This window comes from Talpa europaea (assembly GCF_964194135.1).
Source record: "Talpa europaea genome assembly, chromosome: 12".
NCBI lineage: Eukaryota > Metazoa > Chordata > Mammalia > Eulipotyphla > Talpidae > Talpa > Talpa europaea.
The window spans coordinates 50,763,789-50,779,301 of record NC_140079.1 but is presented as its reverse complement, the minus strand read 5'-3'; the positions used below and the strand labels follow the sequence as shown (position 1 = coordinate 50,779,301).

The 15,513-nt window shown below is 36.4% G+C and overlaps 1 protein-coding gene across 4 annotated transcripts in view; it reads left to right on the top strand.

Moving 5' to 3' along the window:
- The window catches only part of EDEM3 (ER degradation enhancing alpha-mannosidase like protein 3), a gene marked incomplete at both ends in the record, with an annotated part of 61,144 nt that extends 53,238 nt beyond the window's left edge, over positions 1–7,906 (top strand). For 2 of the 4 annotated variants that reach the window (XM_084250846.1, XM_084250848.1), the window contains 2 exons: positions 1,478–1,663; positions 7,479–7,906. In XM_084250846.1, the coding sequence (XP_084106972.1) occupies positions 1,478–1,663; positions 7,479–7,906 (614 nt within the window). Of the gene's footprint in view, positions 1–1,477; positions 1,670–2,404; positions 2,453–7,478 lie in introns of all 4 variants that reach the window. The other 2 variants (XM_084250845.1, XM_084250847.1) reach the window with 2 other exon arrangements.
- Between the last annotated feature and the right edge of the window lie 7,607 nt (positions 7,907–15,513).

Below are 15,513 nucleotides of genomic sequence, written 5' to 3'. Positions count from 1 at the left end.
ACCTTAAAAATATAAAGATAACATATTTAAAAAAATCTGGAGCTTGAGAAGTATTTTATATTTTCTCGTTTTTGGTGAAGTGTAATTCTTATGGTATATACTACACTAGGCATGTCAATTTAGATATTTTCTTTAGTATTGTCAGTTACATAATCTGCTGGACTCAATGGGGGATATAAAAGGCTATACTCCTTATTTTTAGAAAATTTAGTTTTTAGAGGGGAACTGTCTTGTGTTGTAACTTCTAAGTTATTTTGTTTCTGGTAAAGCATTATGTTTGGGGTTTGTTGGTTTTAATTATATATAAATGGCAAATTAGAACTTAGTTGTTTTTATTGCAAGTATTAGAGGTACAGATTGTTTGAGAATTCATTCAGCTGTGAGAGCTGATAACTCATTAAGCTGTTTTAAGAAGGGGATTTTGTTTGCTAGATGGAAATGGATTATTTTCATTGAACACAAAAGGAAGAAATAGAACTATGTGCTCTAAGGAAGTATAAGTAGGAACTAAAACGCATTAGGAATCATGATAGCTAGCGTTATCCATCTTTGTCTCTGTTTCTAGGTCCTCCTATACTTTTTACTACATCTGTTTACTCTTCCATTCTCTAGGTTCTCAACAGTCTGCTCCCTCTTTGCACCATCAGTTCCAAAATGGTTGTTCTAAAATTGCAACCTCAATTGAGTCTGTGTCACTTAACTGGCCCATTCCCCACTGCTATCCAAAACAGTCTCTGTGCCAATTCCTAGTCCCCCAGGGAGAGCAAGGGTCAGGTAGCATCCTTTGCCTAATCTGTTATTGCTGAGGGGTGGCTCTTATATTTGCTACTATCAGATCAAGCTCTTTGAGAATGATTAGGCAGCTTCTGCAGAGAGACTGGCCTGTGAGATTAGGAGTTAGTATGAATGGTATTTATCATTCCTACTACTATTATTTGACCAGTATAAAATAACATGTTTCATTCAACTTAGGAAAACTCCCTATAGCCATAATCATTTCACATAATATGTGAAAAAGAACGGTCGGTATGTAGTTTGTTGAAATAATAAAAGAGAAAATCTTCAATAATACTGAAATGTTATATATAGTTCTCACTATAATCCATAGCTGACATTTCCATTTGTAAAGCCTTCTTCATAAGCATATGAAATTTTTAGTGATTAGAGAATTTTGTGTTTCCTTATTTTTATGTAATACTCTGTTTTTCCCTGTTCCATCAAGTAATTTGTTACAATTTACTTGTTCACAATTATAAATAGTAAACTTGTTTGGAGATATAGATCAGTTTGTTTCTTTTATATTTTTTCCTCAGGATAAATTTCCAGAATTAGTGGATCCAAAAAGTATATTTGCTTTTATTATTCTTGATGCATAAAATTAATGCTGCCAACAGATGAAAACAGACTTGTGGATGCCTTTTTAATGGACAATTGTTTTTATGTTTTCTGTATTTTTATTTTTATTTTTTTTGGCTAGATGACAATGAGGGGAGCAGCAGTGACACTGCTCCTCTGTTCCAGATGGCAGGTGATGGGAAGGACACAGATGACATCAAGATTCCCATGCTCTTCTTATTCAGTAAAGAAGGAAGTATCATACTAGATGCCATCCGAGAGTATGAAGAGGTAGAAGTGCTCCTTTCTGATAAAGCAAAAGATCGAGGTAAGGGTAAAAAACATTTGTTTTTCGTGTAGCTTGGCATTGATTTTACTAGTTTGATCACAGAAGCTAGTTACAAAAAATGATTTCTGATCTGCTGGTAAAGTTTAAAAAGATGGTTTCAAAATACATTCTTTTGGAATTAAGTGTTGTGGAACACTTATTTTGCTTTGTTTGCTGAACTAGGATATTTTTACATCAGGTAGATTGTGCTCCTGCTCATGGTAGCAGTCTTTCTTCCTCACTGGAGACCTGTAGAGATAGCTGTTCTCCTCCCATCCCACCTAAACGGGTAAAGTTGTATACTTTATACAGGGTTGTTGAGTTCCCTGGGATGTTTGACAGGTGTAGGAAATTGATTCAAGTCAGTAGAACTTGCAAGTGGAACAGGAAAAAGCAAAAATAGCAGTCACCTCATGCTAGCCCAGCCTGTGTTTGGTCTTTTCTTCTTATATTGCTTTTTTCTCCTTTGAGATCTTTTCATGTCAACTATTTAAGAGCAGTGGAGTGAATGAATAGGTTGTGTGTATGTAAGGATATATAGATGGAAACAGTACAAAGATTTTCTAATCTTAAATTCTCCCATGTACCTGATTTTTTACCTGAGCCCTTTTTCTTAACTATTATCTTCTTTCCTATATGTGTGCATATAGACACATCAGACATAGGCAAATTATTATTCCATATGACTCTTTAATGCCTTTGCTTTTTCCCCCCTATTTTGTGCTACCATTGGAATTTCAGCAGCAATATTAAAAGGTAAAATGATTCCAAGCTACATTATTAATAGTAGTAAGTATCTTGCATTAATAAACTTTAAATTATATGTATGTGTGTATATATACATACATACACACATGTACACACATGCATATATATGTATATATGTATATATATAAAAATTTTGTGTCAGTGGATACCGTAATAAACTCTGATTTAAACATTAATGTAGTTAGATTATTTTCATGTCTAGTCAGCTGTCCCGTAATATAACTGTTCTTTACTGATCCTAGGTAACAAATCCTATGAAAATATCCCACATAACAGGTGAATTCACTAGTCTATGTTGATGTAAGAGTCACTCTAACAAAGATTTTTTTTAGAATGTGTTACTTTCAATCACTTTTTATTTGAAAACCTTGTAAAATGTATAAAATACTGACTTGTTTTTAAAACTTGTATGTGTATTGGGGTGCATGGGGTTAGGACTATGAGGTTATGGTAAAACATTGCTTCCCATACCAGAGAAAGAATATAAGTAAAGATAAATTTTACAGAGTAAATGCAGTGCTTTGCACAGTAGTCCCTTGCAGTAAAAGGGTTTTGTTCAAATTATATTTTTAAAAAGGTTTTCGTAGTCTATAAATTTATTGAAAAGTGATTCTGTTATGTGGTGATCCTTTTGACAAAAAATCTTAAACCCCACCCCCCTTTTTGTATAGCTCTTTCAAGAACTATACAACTATATTAAATAAATCAGCACCAAATTACAATATAATTATTGTTATTTATCCAAAGGATAAAAGTTAATGGTAGTTTCAGTAAATCAATTACTTTATTCACTTGGGAAATTATCCCGAGAAGTTAGTATCTGTGGCAGTTATTAACTTCTTTATATATCCTGTGCCGTTCCTGTATGAGCCAGTGTTTCTCTTCTGCAGGATTAAGTTGATAACACCTGTTAAAAGTATATTTTACAACTCTGGAATATTGAATCAGGCTCTCAAGGCAGATTTCAGAATCTGAAATCTTAAACAGACTCTTAGGTAACAGCGCTCAACTGCACTTTGAGAAAAACTGAACGCAGCCAGTAAGGCACCCCCTTTTTGTCTCTCAGCTCTGTGTGGGTCCATGTTGTACCAGCAAGGCAGAATTATAGAAGTATAACAAATAGTGGCATCCTTAAAACCTGAACAATAAAATTTCCGTCAGGTTATCCTTTCTAATCTAAATACCTCATCCCACAAATAACTTTTTTCTCTTATAAAGTCAGTTTTTATTTATTCTTCCAAAATATTAATACAGAAAATAATTCCTCCAAATAAGCCCCCAGTTCCACTTCAACCTTGCTCTGTTAAGTCCCAGCCATTAATTTCTAAATAATGGAAATAGCCCTATCTATTAGCAAAAATGTTCAGATATTTTATTACACTCTCTTCTTCAGAAGTAAACCATTAGTAATTTATCAAGCAGAGATAAACCAGTCATATTTCTGAAAGTTATATTCTCCACAGTCTGTTACTGATTAGAAGTTTTAATGTCATGTCTCTATTCTGTCTCATCTTTCTAAAATTTTAAGTGTTTGTATACTTAATACTAATCCAGCCTGTGTCACAAACAAAAAGCACTGTGTTGTTACCTTTAAACCCAAATTGAAGCAGTTTACAATTTAGAATCATTTTTCTTTTCTAAATAGTATTTCTCAGGGAAAAACAACAGCATTTTAAGGTTTCAATAGATTGCCATGCTTGCTGTTTTCAGTGTAGATATATAGAGCATTACGTCCTGTTGGCCAGTGTATTAAGGCCACTCCTATAATTGTGTCTTTCTGGTAAAGAGGAAGATGGAGAAAATACGGGAAAGAAAAGTACCCACGGTTTGATCTGCTCAAGATTATGGTCTGGTAATAGTATTTTCCCTAAGATTATCCCCACACTGAACTTGATAGTATGAATCTATTCCCAAAGTTGAACTGTAGAACTTAGATTGCTATAGGAAAGATTTAATTCTGAGGAAGAAAATGTATTACAAATGCAGATGGCTTCTTTGCCTGGCAAGGAGTATCTAAAATGTTCCTTTTACCACAACTGATGCTTACCTACCCTCTCTTCTCCAACCATGGTGTGTTTGTTTCTCATTCATTTTTGCAATTGTGCATTTCTTTGCTTTCTGGAAATGCCTTACCAAACTCTTTTTCCGTGATCCTTTTCCTCTGAGAATTTCATACTTCCTAAATAAGCAGTTTAAGTGCCACCTTCTTGGTGAAATGCTCTTTTTCTCCTCTCATAGGCAAAATTGAAGGGCTTCTTTTCAACATAGTTCTGTGATACTTATATTCCATGATACTTGTTTACCTCCCCATCTCTGCTTTTAGTAAATGCTGGATGTGAATGAATGATTATAGAACATCCAATCTTAGTTTTTACCGAGGTTCCCATCTCCTTTTATTTTATTACTGGAACTTAATTTTCTTTTCCTTATATCTTGAAATTTTTTCTTATTTTGGTTCCTGTGTTTCTGATACACCGCTCCTGAATTTAATGATGTAATCATGCTCTTGGGACTGTAATACTTATAATGGTGATAATAAGCACCTTAGAATAAAGATTTGTCATAGTGTAGCAGGCACTAATTCCTTTCTTCCTTTTTTTACTTCTCCAACTGCCATTTTTACTTAGTTGCTTCTTCTCTTTTATACATATATCAAATATTTTTACATATTTGGATGTGTCTCTTACTTTTCTGTTTCATTCATCTATTTGTTTCTGTGCCAATAATGAACTTTGCTCTTTTGAATAAATTTTAAATCTGACAAGACAATTCTCAGTATACATTCTTCTGCTGCTAACTTCAAAATAACTGGATTTGGTCCCAAAGGAAAACAAAACAAATAGAAATGCTGTACCTACTTTAAATAGAAATAGGAAAAGTTTTGTTAAATATTTAGGACTTTCCATCCAGGAATACTCACTTTCCTGTAAATTTAATTAGAACTTGTTAAGATTTTATGGTTTTAAGAAATATGAGTCTTGTTCATTTTATAACAAATTCATAATACTGTGTTTTGTAGCTTTTATTTATATTATCAAAAGGATACTTAATTTTATTTCTTGCTAGTTATTGCTATGACAGAAGAAATTATTTATTGGTAGTTGCCTGTTTCTCTTATTTTTAGTCTCCTTATCAAATTCTTCTATTAGTATTTTTAAAAATTAAAGAGTTGCTTTGAGAGGGGAGATATTCTTTATTGTGGGAAAAAAATGAACAAGGATGTAAAATAACAGTAGTTCAATAAAAAATATATTTTAAAAAAAAAACAGTGCCTTGAGGGCCTCCCCGGTGGTGCAGCAGGTTGAGCGCAGCGCTGTGAAGCTGTCCGCAGCCTCTGCAGCGCCGGTTCGATTCCCGGCTAGCCAGGGAGATTCCCACATGGTGCGGCAGACCTCTTCTGTCTCACCTGCTGCTCCCCTCAGCAGTGTTTTCGATCCATCTGCCTGTTCTGCTCCTGCTCTGTCTCTGGTGAATTCTGTCACCCTCCCGTGCCTCTGGCCTGTACCCCAGTTCTTGTATAAGTAAATAAATAGAGAAAAAAAAAAAGAGTTGCTTTGAATTTAAATGCATAACACAATCTGCAAATATGGGTAGTTTCAGCTTTCCTTTTCTCATATTTATACTTTGTTTTCTTACCCTGTTGCACTGGTTAAGTTTCCAAAATAATAATATATAATAAGTAACCTTAGGGTCATTTTTTACCAAAAATAGAATCTTTATTACTAGATGAAACAACCCCTCTACCTTTTCCTATGCTTCTAAATTCTAGATTAATAAGAATAATTTGAATAATTGATTAATAGCATTCTAGATTAATGCAGTCTAAAAGCAGCTTGAAGACTTTTCCTTTTGTTCTCCCTTTTACTTGGGGTAGCCCAATGTAAATAAGCTCTAAGCGGCCAGTTTCTTCTTTCTCTTCCTGGGGACCACCATAGTTACCCTAATTATAAAATTAAGACGTACCTTTTCCACAACTCAGAAGAGAGGATGTGTGGAGACTCAATACTTATCTTTTAAATCTCAGTTCAAATGTCAGTTTCTGAAGGAAACCCTCAAATCTCCTTCATCCTTCCTAACGCGGGTAAGCTTTCCTAACACCATAATGCATCACAGCTAGGGTTTCCCACTTATTTTCTGTGGTTGTTGGTAAATGTTGTTTTCCCCAGTGAGACTGTCAGCTGACCTTGTTTTATTCCAAGCACCATGCCCAGGGCTCACCACATAGCAGGCTTGCAGAGATTTGCTAACTGAACTCTCATGGAGGCAGAGGTCCAGGAGAACCAGCATATGGGCATTGGTGCTGTTTAAGCACTCTCTTGTAGGAATCTAAGTCAGATGCTTCTGGTGGTTTCATATAGATTCATTATAAGAAATTTAACCTATTCTTCAACTTTCTAGTGGATTTTAGAATGACTGCATATCTTGCAATTCATAGACCTATAATAATGAAATAGAAGTCTTGTAAAAATAGTAAATACCTTTATGAAAACATTTAATCACATGCATATCCTTGAGTCATACAAAATTTTGAATTATCTCCATCTTTGTGTTCTAAGGAAGAATTTCACTTTTCAAAAGAACATTACCTTAAAATACAGCCACTGGCATGTGTTGATTAAAATGTATTTAGTATGTTCTAATGTGCAGGCTTTCCTGAATTAAGATATTTAATCAATTTTAGATATATACATATAATGCAAATTTCTGTGCATTTTAATAGTTTTATTGTCTAGTGTATTTTTTGGCATTTACTAATACCCATTCAAGGCAGTCATCTCAGTTATTCGAGTCATCCTTTTCAGTTTAGAGGAGTATTTATTATCTAATACTGCCACATTTTGCAAAGTGAATGTACAGAAAAATGCAGATTTTTCTGTACTTTATTGCTTTATTATAAAGCAGACTTTTATTACTCTTTGTCAATGTTTACTGTTTTGCACTAACTTGATTCTCTAACTCTTGCAAAAACCAGTATACATTTGAAAATGTGATAGTACACTTTTTTGTTGGGGAAAGAGGAATGAAGTTTGTGTGTTTCTCTACACAGATCCTGAATTGGAAAGTGAAGAACAATCAGCCTCTGAAAATGATTCCCAGAATCAGAGTGCTGAACAGATTACCCCAAGTTCTCAGGAGGTTGATTTGGTTGATTTGGTTGATCAAGCTGATCAGGAGTCTCCTGAGGAAAGTTCCCTAAACTCTCATCCAGAATCATCATCCCCAACAGAAACAGACAATGCTGCAAGTGGTCTTCCTTCCGAACAGAATTCTAATCCCACAGAAAACCCTGAGACTACAGATCTTGATGGTGAATGTACAGATTTAGATAACCAACTTCAAGAACAATCGGATACCGAGGAGGATTCCAATCCTAATGTTAGCTGGGGTAAAAAAGTCCAGCCTATAGACTCCATATTAGCGGACTGGAATGAAGATATAGAAGCTTTTGAAATGATGGATAAGGATGAACTATGACTTACTAGAGAATCTGCTGGTAGGTATTTAAAAAGAAAGGTAAACTGTGGTTAATAGACACCCTAATACTAAGCAGGCTCTCTAATGGGAGGCTTTAAGTATGGTGAGGAGTAACCACGTTCTGACTGGGATAGTAATCAGAGATCCAGAACTTGCTGCGTTAGAATTAACATTATTTAAAACTGTCCTATCCAAAATGGAAGGTCACAATTCCCCCCTCAAATGACAGCATTGCACCACCCTGCAGCACCTCAGACCAGGAAAAGATTAAACTGGGCATTCCTAGGAACCAAATTTGTGCAGTCTCTGGATAGATGAGAAACAAATTCAGTGATTACTGAGGTGAGGAAGAGGAATTTGTATAGCGTTCTAATTAAAGGAAGCTGGGCTTTCATGTGGGGGCATTCTGGTGATGCTGCCTTCACAGAAGTACTTGAAGTGACAAGTGTTATGAAGCAAATGCATTCATGGTGGAAACAGTTTTTGCTCATCTTGCTTCATGGTGTAACAAATGATCATGATGACTTGACCCTCTTACCAGTGTCCTTTTCACTTAAACCAAAGGTGAAGTCATTGTACTTTCTCAGTGAGTTCTCTGCCTAAAGACTAATCATTGGAATCAGGTAAAAAGGTCATATAATTTATTGTGGAAATTGGTCACTGAATACTTTTCAGAAATGAGACAAAGAAACTAATGTTGCAATACAAACTTCCCATTGGCCTTTCCTTAGGGAAGCTGTGACTACTCTGAAATGGAACTTAACGTTGTATCCTTGTAGGGTAAATTATAAATTTTTTCCAGTTCTTTTCTCTTAGAGGTGATTATCTCTAGCCATCAGCCTTACTCCATCCCATGTTTAGTGTGCAGTTTGAGCCACAAGGCCTGTACCACGAATAGCTGGATACATTTTGTTCCATTTTTCTATCTTAAGAGCTATGATAAAACTGTGGTGGTGATCTAACAATCCTGGATGACTACTATTTTTTTCCTCCTTTGAAAATATGATTTTTAAAATTGCACCTGAGGAGTCTGCCACATTTTTTGTTGAATCATGGTTTTTTAGGTTTGCTTTAAAAAAAAAAAAACACAAACTCTCATATGGACCTGAAATTTAGTCGGTGGTAACCCATGTAAAGAATTTACACAGTAACAACTAATAAATAGCCATATAACTTAATGATGAAAATTTTCCCTTTTTATGTGGCTGTCTGATGGTGCCACAAAAAAGTTTGAAAAACTTTGTTGATATCTGTACACAGCCCTGTAGTTGAAATCATGCCTCTGTACTGATTTTATTTATTTTTTAAACTTAACTGAATCAGTTCTAAAGGAATATTTGTGAGACTTAATTTCCTTTCTCTTTACCATCACATTATATAAAAACCTCCTAAAACACAGTTTTGAGGTACTGATGAATTTAAACTGTATATGGAATTATTAAAAGAACAGCATTGCTGTGTTGTTGTAGTTATGTATATTCATGTACAGTATGTCTTAGATCCCAGGTAAACATATTCTTTTGTATAAGGGGATAAATAGCTGCTTTCAAAAATTCCAGCTAAACTTAATTGAATCAGTGAGTAATAAGCCTAATAGACAATTCATTTTGGGAGGGGGGAGGGAAAGGTTAGTAAACAAGATCTTTATTGGCCCTTAATTAAACCTGACACAAAAACAGATATTTTTATTCTCTCTGCATGTGAAATTTGGTGTAAGAAGATAGAATTATAATAATACAGTATATGGAAGGATAGACATAGTGCTTTGTTCATCTTAATTACAAAGCTGCCAAAATAGCTGAAGCTTAATTACTTGACTTGCCTTGATTTATAGGACTGGGGCATGGAGAAAAGGAGCAGGTGTTCCTTTAATACTTTGATTACAGAAGCCTTATATACATTGATTTGATTTTGTATTTGTAGCTCACAGCCATTATTGTCTGTATCTAACTTTTCTAAGTTATCAAAACAATAATTTTTTTTTTCTGGCAAAGAGATCTTGTAGCATACAAGGAAAAGCCAGCTTACTGCCACTCTCCCTGTCTTTGACCATTAGGGGGAGTTGTTGCCATTCATTGAGGTCTAGCAGTAAATCGTTCACTTGTTTAGAGAAGTGAATCTTAAAAAAAAAAGAAAAAAAATTAACGAACTCTACTTAAAACACCCAGAAGGAATTATACTTGATTTTTCTCCAGTTAACAAAAGAAGGTGGAATGTTCAGCTTCAAAACTCTGACTTGTAATTAACTGCATTCTTATTCAATATACTGCCATGAAGTTGTTTTTCAGTTCATTAAAAAAATTTTAACGGCATTAGGGGTTTTTTTTCCCATATTTTGTTTTAAAATACTTTTATAGACATTTTATTTACTTCCTAATGATTCAGGGGATTCTGTGAGACCCTGAATTTTAGAAACATCTGGTCTACCTCAGTTAAATGTTGCCTGCATAGAAATAGAGTTGAAGTGATCACCACAGCCATAAAATTGTTTGACAAAGGATTTATACAATGTTTACAAACCTGGAATCAAGTAAGGATTTTATCGAAAGTTAAAAGTTAGATATCAGAACAAGTATTTAATTCAGGTATTTTCAAGTTTAAAAAAATTGTTTACCTACTAAAAATAGCTATAGTTTTTTTCTGTTTATCAAAGTCCATTGAAACCATATACCCTAATTTACAATACTTTTCCCATAAAGTTTTAAGAAGGAATTGTGATTTATTACACATGTTTGGGATGGGATATTTTCTTGGAGAGGGTTTTTTTTTTTTCCCCCAACCTATTGACTTCCAACAAGAATATAATTGTTTCAGAACAAATTTTTTGGCATTATACTTTTTCTTTTTTCTTCACAGTGTTAGAGTAAAATGAAAAATTTGCACTCTCTGATTTTAACTTGTCTAATTACTGTTGAGAATTTTTTTTTTATTTAAATTATCACACAGCCCTTTTGATAGTAAAATCAGCATTTGTTCTCTAACCAGACCCCATGCCAAATTCATCATAAACAAAGCTCAGCATAAGAAATTCAAATAGTGCTTATAATTTTAGGGGGGAGTGGGAATTTAGTAAATATTCCATCTGGTCGTTTTATGCACAAGGCTTCAGTCAGAACATAGAAAAAAAACATTCTGTGAATGAAATATTGTATGTTCAGATTTTATAAAAGACATTTTTAAAAGCCCAATTTACAGCCGTATATTTTCTTATGATGTAATTTATGAAAACGATGTCTGTACTAACAGGTGCTGTAACACTACTGTTGTTGGATTTTATTGTTTGGTGATAAATGTATGCAATATTTCTAAGGGAAACTATGTACTGTGATGTAAAAGTGTGGGCAAATGTATATAATCCTTGTATATAATTGTGTATTTGATTACAATTACTGATTGTAAAGATTTAATAAAATATGTAAATATTCTGGTCTAGTCTTCATTTGAATTTTTTAAGCATCATGTGTACCTTAATACTTTGATACATATCTTGAAATTTTTTTTTATCACTCTAGCTTCCCTTTAATTTCATTCTCAACTAAGGGAGTGTGGGCCTTGCTGGTTGTACAGGGCTTAAGTCTCAGTACTGTGGAGCTATCAGCAGCCACTGCAGCATGAGACTGATCCATGGCCATAGAGGTGACCCACATGGTGCAGCAGACCTTCTGTCTCACCTGCTGCTCCCCTCAGCAGTGTATTTCAGTAAATCTGCCTGTTCTGCTCCGCACTCTGTCTCTGATGAATCCTCTCACCTCCTGCACCCCTGGCCTACACCCCGGTTCTTGTATGCATAAATAAATAAAATAAATCTTAAAAAAACAAAAGGAGGCCCTCCCCTGGTGGCGCAGGGGTTGAGCGCTGGGCTGCAAGGCTGCCCGCAGCCTCTGCAGCGCTGGTTCATTCCCCGGCCAGGCGAGGGTCCCACACACACACACAAAAAAGTGAATTTGGGGACATCTTAGGGTATAAATACACAAACATACATTGAACAGTTCCAACTCAAGTAGTACCAAGGAGCCTCAGAATTGGCTTAGAGTAATGTGTTTTGTCAATGTTGGTAATGTGTTTTTTTTAATTGGGGTAACATTGGTTTACCACATTGTTTGTGTTTTACAACTCCCCCTTCTGGTCTCATTACCACACCACACTTACTATCCAATGTCCATAGTCCACCCCATAGTCCATTCTGTTCCCAGCCCACTTTGTTCTCACTCCTCCCCTTCCCTCTGGTAGCCTCACTTCTACAGTCAGCTTTCTAGGGTTCTTAGTTTGGCTTTTTTCTGACCCTTTGGTTTCTCTATATTCCACATGTAAGTGACACCATCCAGTATTTGTCTTTCTCCTGACTTCGCTTGGTATAATCCCCTCTAGTCCCATCCATGTTGTTGGAAATGGCAAGAGTTATTCCTTTTTTAAAAAAAAGATTTATTTATGCATATAAGAGCTGGGCCAGAGGTGCGGGGGTGGGGTGGGGCAAGAGGACCCACCAGAGACAGAGTGGGGAACAGAACAGGCAGATTGACCCAAGTACACTGCTGAGGGGAGCAGTGGGCGAGTCAGGAGAGGTCTGCTGCGCCATATGGGCAGCTTCCTGGCCAGGGATTGAACTCATACTGTAGAGGCTGCAGATGGCTTCATAGGTTGTGTCTTAACACACACACCGCCCCCCCTTCCCCCACACCACCAGCAAAGCCCAAGGGTTTATCTTTTAAACAGCTGAGTAGTATCTTTGTATATATACCACATCTTCCTGATCCACACATTTATTTGGGGGCACTTAAGATGCATTATAGCTTGACTATTGTAAGTAGTGCTACTGAGAACCTAGGATGAGTATTTCCCTTCAAATTAGTGTTTTGTATTCTTTGTGCAGATACCTAGGAGTGGAATTGCTAGGTGATGTTAGATCCATTTTTAATTTGTGAAATCTCACACTTCCACACAGGGGCTAGACACCTCTGTATTCCCACTGACAGTGGAGGGGCTCCTTTTCCTCCACATCTTTGATAACACTTGTTTTTTCTGGCCCTTTTGATAGGGACCATTTTCACAAGTGTCCTTATTTATGATTTGCATTTCCCCAACCATAAGTGAAATGAGCATTTTTTCATATATCTGTTAGCCATCTGTATGTATTTGGAGAAATGCCTATTTAGCGCTTGTGTCCATTTTTTGATTTGGTTGTTTTCTTAACTTTGTTTGTTAAGTGAGTTCTTTGTAGATATTAGATACCAGTCCCTTGTTGGATGCTGGTGTGTGAAAATTTTCTGCCATTCAGTAGGATGTCTTTTTGTTGTGGCTTTCTTTGGCTGTGTAGAAACTTTTCATGGGTTTATTTCTGGACCCTTAATTCTATTCCATTGTTCTGTGTGTCTGCTTTTGTTCCAGTGCCAAACAGTTTTTATTACTACAGCTTTGTTGTATAGTTTGAAGTCTGGGAGTGTGTTAACCACCAGCTTTCCTCCTTTTTGTCAGGATTGCTTTTTCTGTTCAGAGTCTTTTGTAGTTTTATGAATTTCAGTAATGTTCTATTTCTTTGAAGAATTTCATTGAGACTTTGATAAGGATTGTATTGAATCTGTATATTGGTAAGATGGCCATTTTCATGTTAATTCTTGTAACCCGTGAGCAGGAAATACCCTTCCATTTCTTTCTAGCTTCTATTTTAATAATGTCACAGGTTTTTTTTTTAATTATTTTTTTAAGATTTATTTTATTTATGGGTACAAGGGCTGGGGTGTAGGCCAGAGGTGTGGGGTGGGGGTGTGTGTGAAAGGATTCACCAGAGAAAATAGAGAACAGAACAGGTGAATCTACTGAAATACACTGCTGAGGGGAACAGCAGTGTAGGAGAGGTCTGCTGTGCCATGTGGGTTATCTCCCTGGCTGGGGATCAAACTTGTGCTGCAGTGAATGCCCATAGCTTCATAGTGCTGAGACTTAACCCCCTGTGCTGCTGTGGTTTTTGGGAGTGTGGGTTTGGAGTGCAGGGTCCTTGGGTTCACTATGAGAAAGGTTTCACCAGAGCTCCCCTTTCAGTGGCACGTGGCAAGTTTCCCAAGCGAGTTTTCTCCACGAGACGGAGATGGTAGTTATATTTAAGGAACAGATTTAGGGCCTCCCTGGTGGCGCGGCGGGTTGAGTGCAGCGCTGTGAAGCTGTCCACAGCCTCTGCAGCGTGGGTTCGATTCCCGGCCAGCCAGGGAGAATCCCACATGGTGAGGCAGACCTCTCCTGTCTCACCCGCCTCACCCCTCAGCAGTGTATTTTGGTCAGTCTGCCTGTTCTGCTCCCCACTCTGTCTCTGGTGAATCCTCTCACCCTCCCGTGACTCTGGCCTGTACCCCAGCTCTTGTATAAATAAAAAAAAATCTTTAAAAAAATTAAAGAACAGATTTATTAGCAAAAGGGACAGGAGAGTAAAAGACACTTACATAGACACAAGCAGGTAGAAAGCTGCCCGGAAAAGGACAGGTTTGCTGAGAGGCTTGCATGGTTGCAGGCAGGTGGCCTTGAGGAGAGCTGCCTCCGCTGAGGGAGGTCAGTGAAGAGAAGCCCCGGCAGGGTACAGGTCACAGACAGGCAGGAAGTCTGCTGCCCTGCGGAGGGAGAGAGTTGGTGAAAGGATGCACCTGCGTAGTCACAGGTGGGCAGAAAGACTGCTGCCTGTCAAAGTTTTTCTTTTTTATGTCTCTCACCTACTTTGTTAAATTTACTCAGCTATTTAATTTCATTCCAAAACAATTAGAAATGGGATTATTTTCTCAATTTCTTCCCCTTCTAACTCATCATTTGCATACAGGAAGGCAGCTGATTTTTTATATGCTGATTTTCTAACCTGCCGCTTTGTTTCAATTAGTGTTCTAGTGAAGACTTGAGGGTTTTCTCTATGTATTATGTCATGTCATAATGATAGCTTTACTTTCTCCCCTTTTGGATTGCTTTTATCTTCTTGCCTACATGTTCTACTAATACTGTGTTGAATAACAGTGGTGAAGTGGACATCCTTGTCTTGGAACTGATCTTAGAGGAAAAACATTCAGTTTTTCACCACTGAGAATGATGTTAGCTATGGATTTGTCATATATGGATGACTTTTATTTGAGGTATGTTACATCTATCCCCAGTTTTTTTGAAAGTTTCCATTCAAATGGATGTTGAATTTTTACCAAGTACTTTCTCAGAATCTACTGATATAATACTATTTTTATACTTTCATTAATATGTTGAATTATGCTGATTGAGTTTTGAATGTTGAACCATCTTTGTGTCCCTGGAACAGATTCCAATTGCTATGAAAAAATGTCCAACATCCCTCATAATCAGGGAAATGCAAATCAAAACCACACTGAGATACCACCTTACACCAGTGAGAATGGCACATATCAAAAAAACTAGCAACAACAAATGTTGGTGAGGATGTGGTGAAAAAGGAACTCTTCTACATTGCTGGTGGGAGTACAAACTGGTCCAACCACTATGGAAAGCTGTCTGGAGGTTCCTCAGTCTACTAAAAGTGGAGCTACCATATGATCCAGCAATTCCACTCCTATGGATTTACCCAAAGGACACAAAAACATTGACCTAAAAGAATACTTGTACCTCTACAT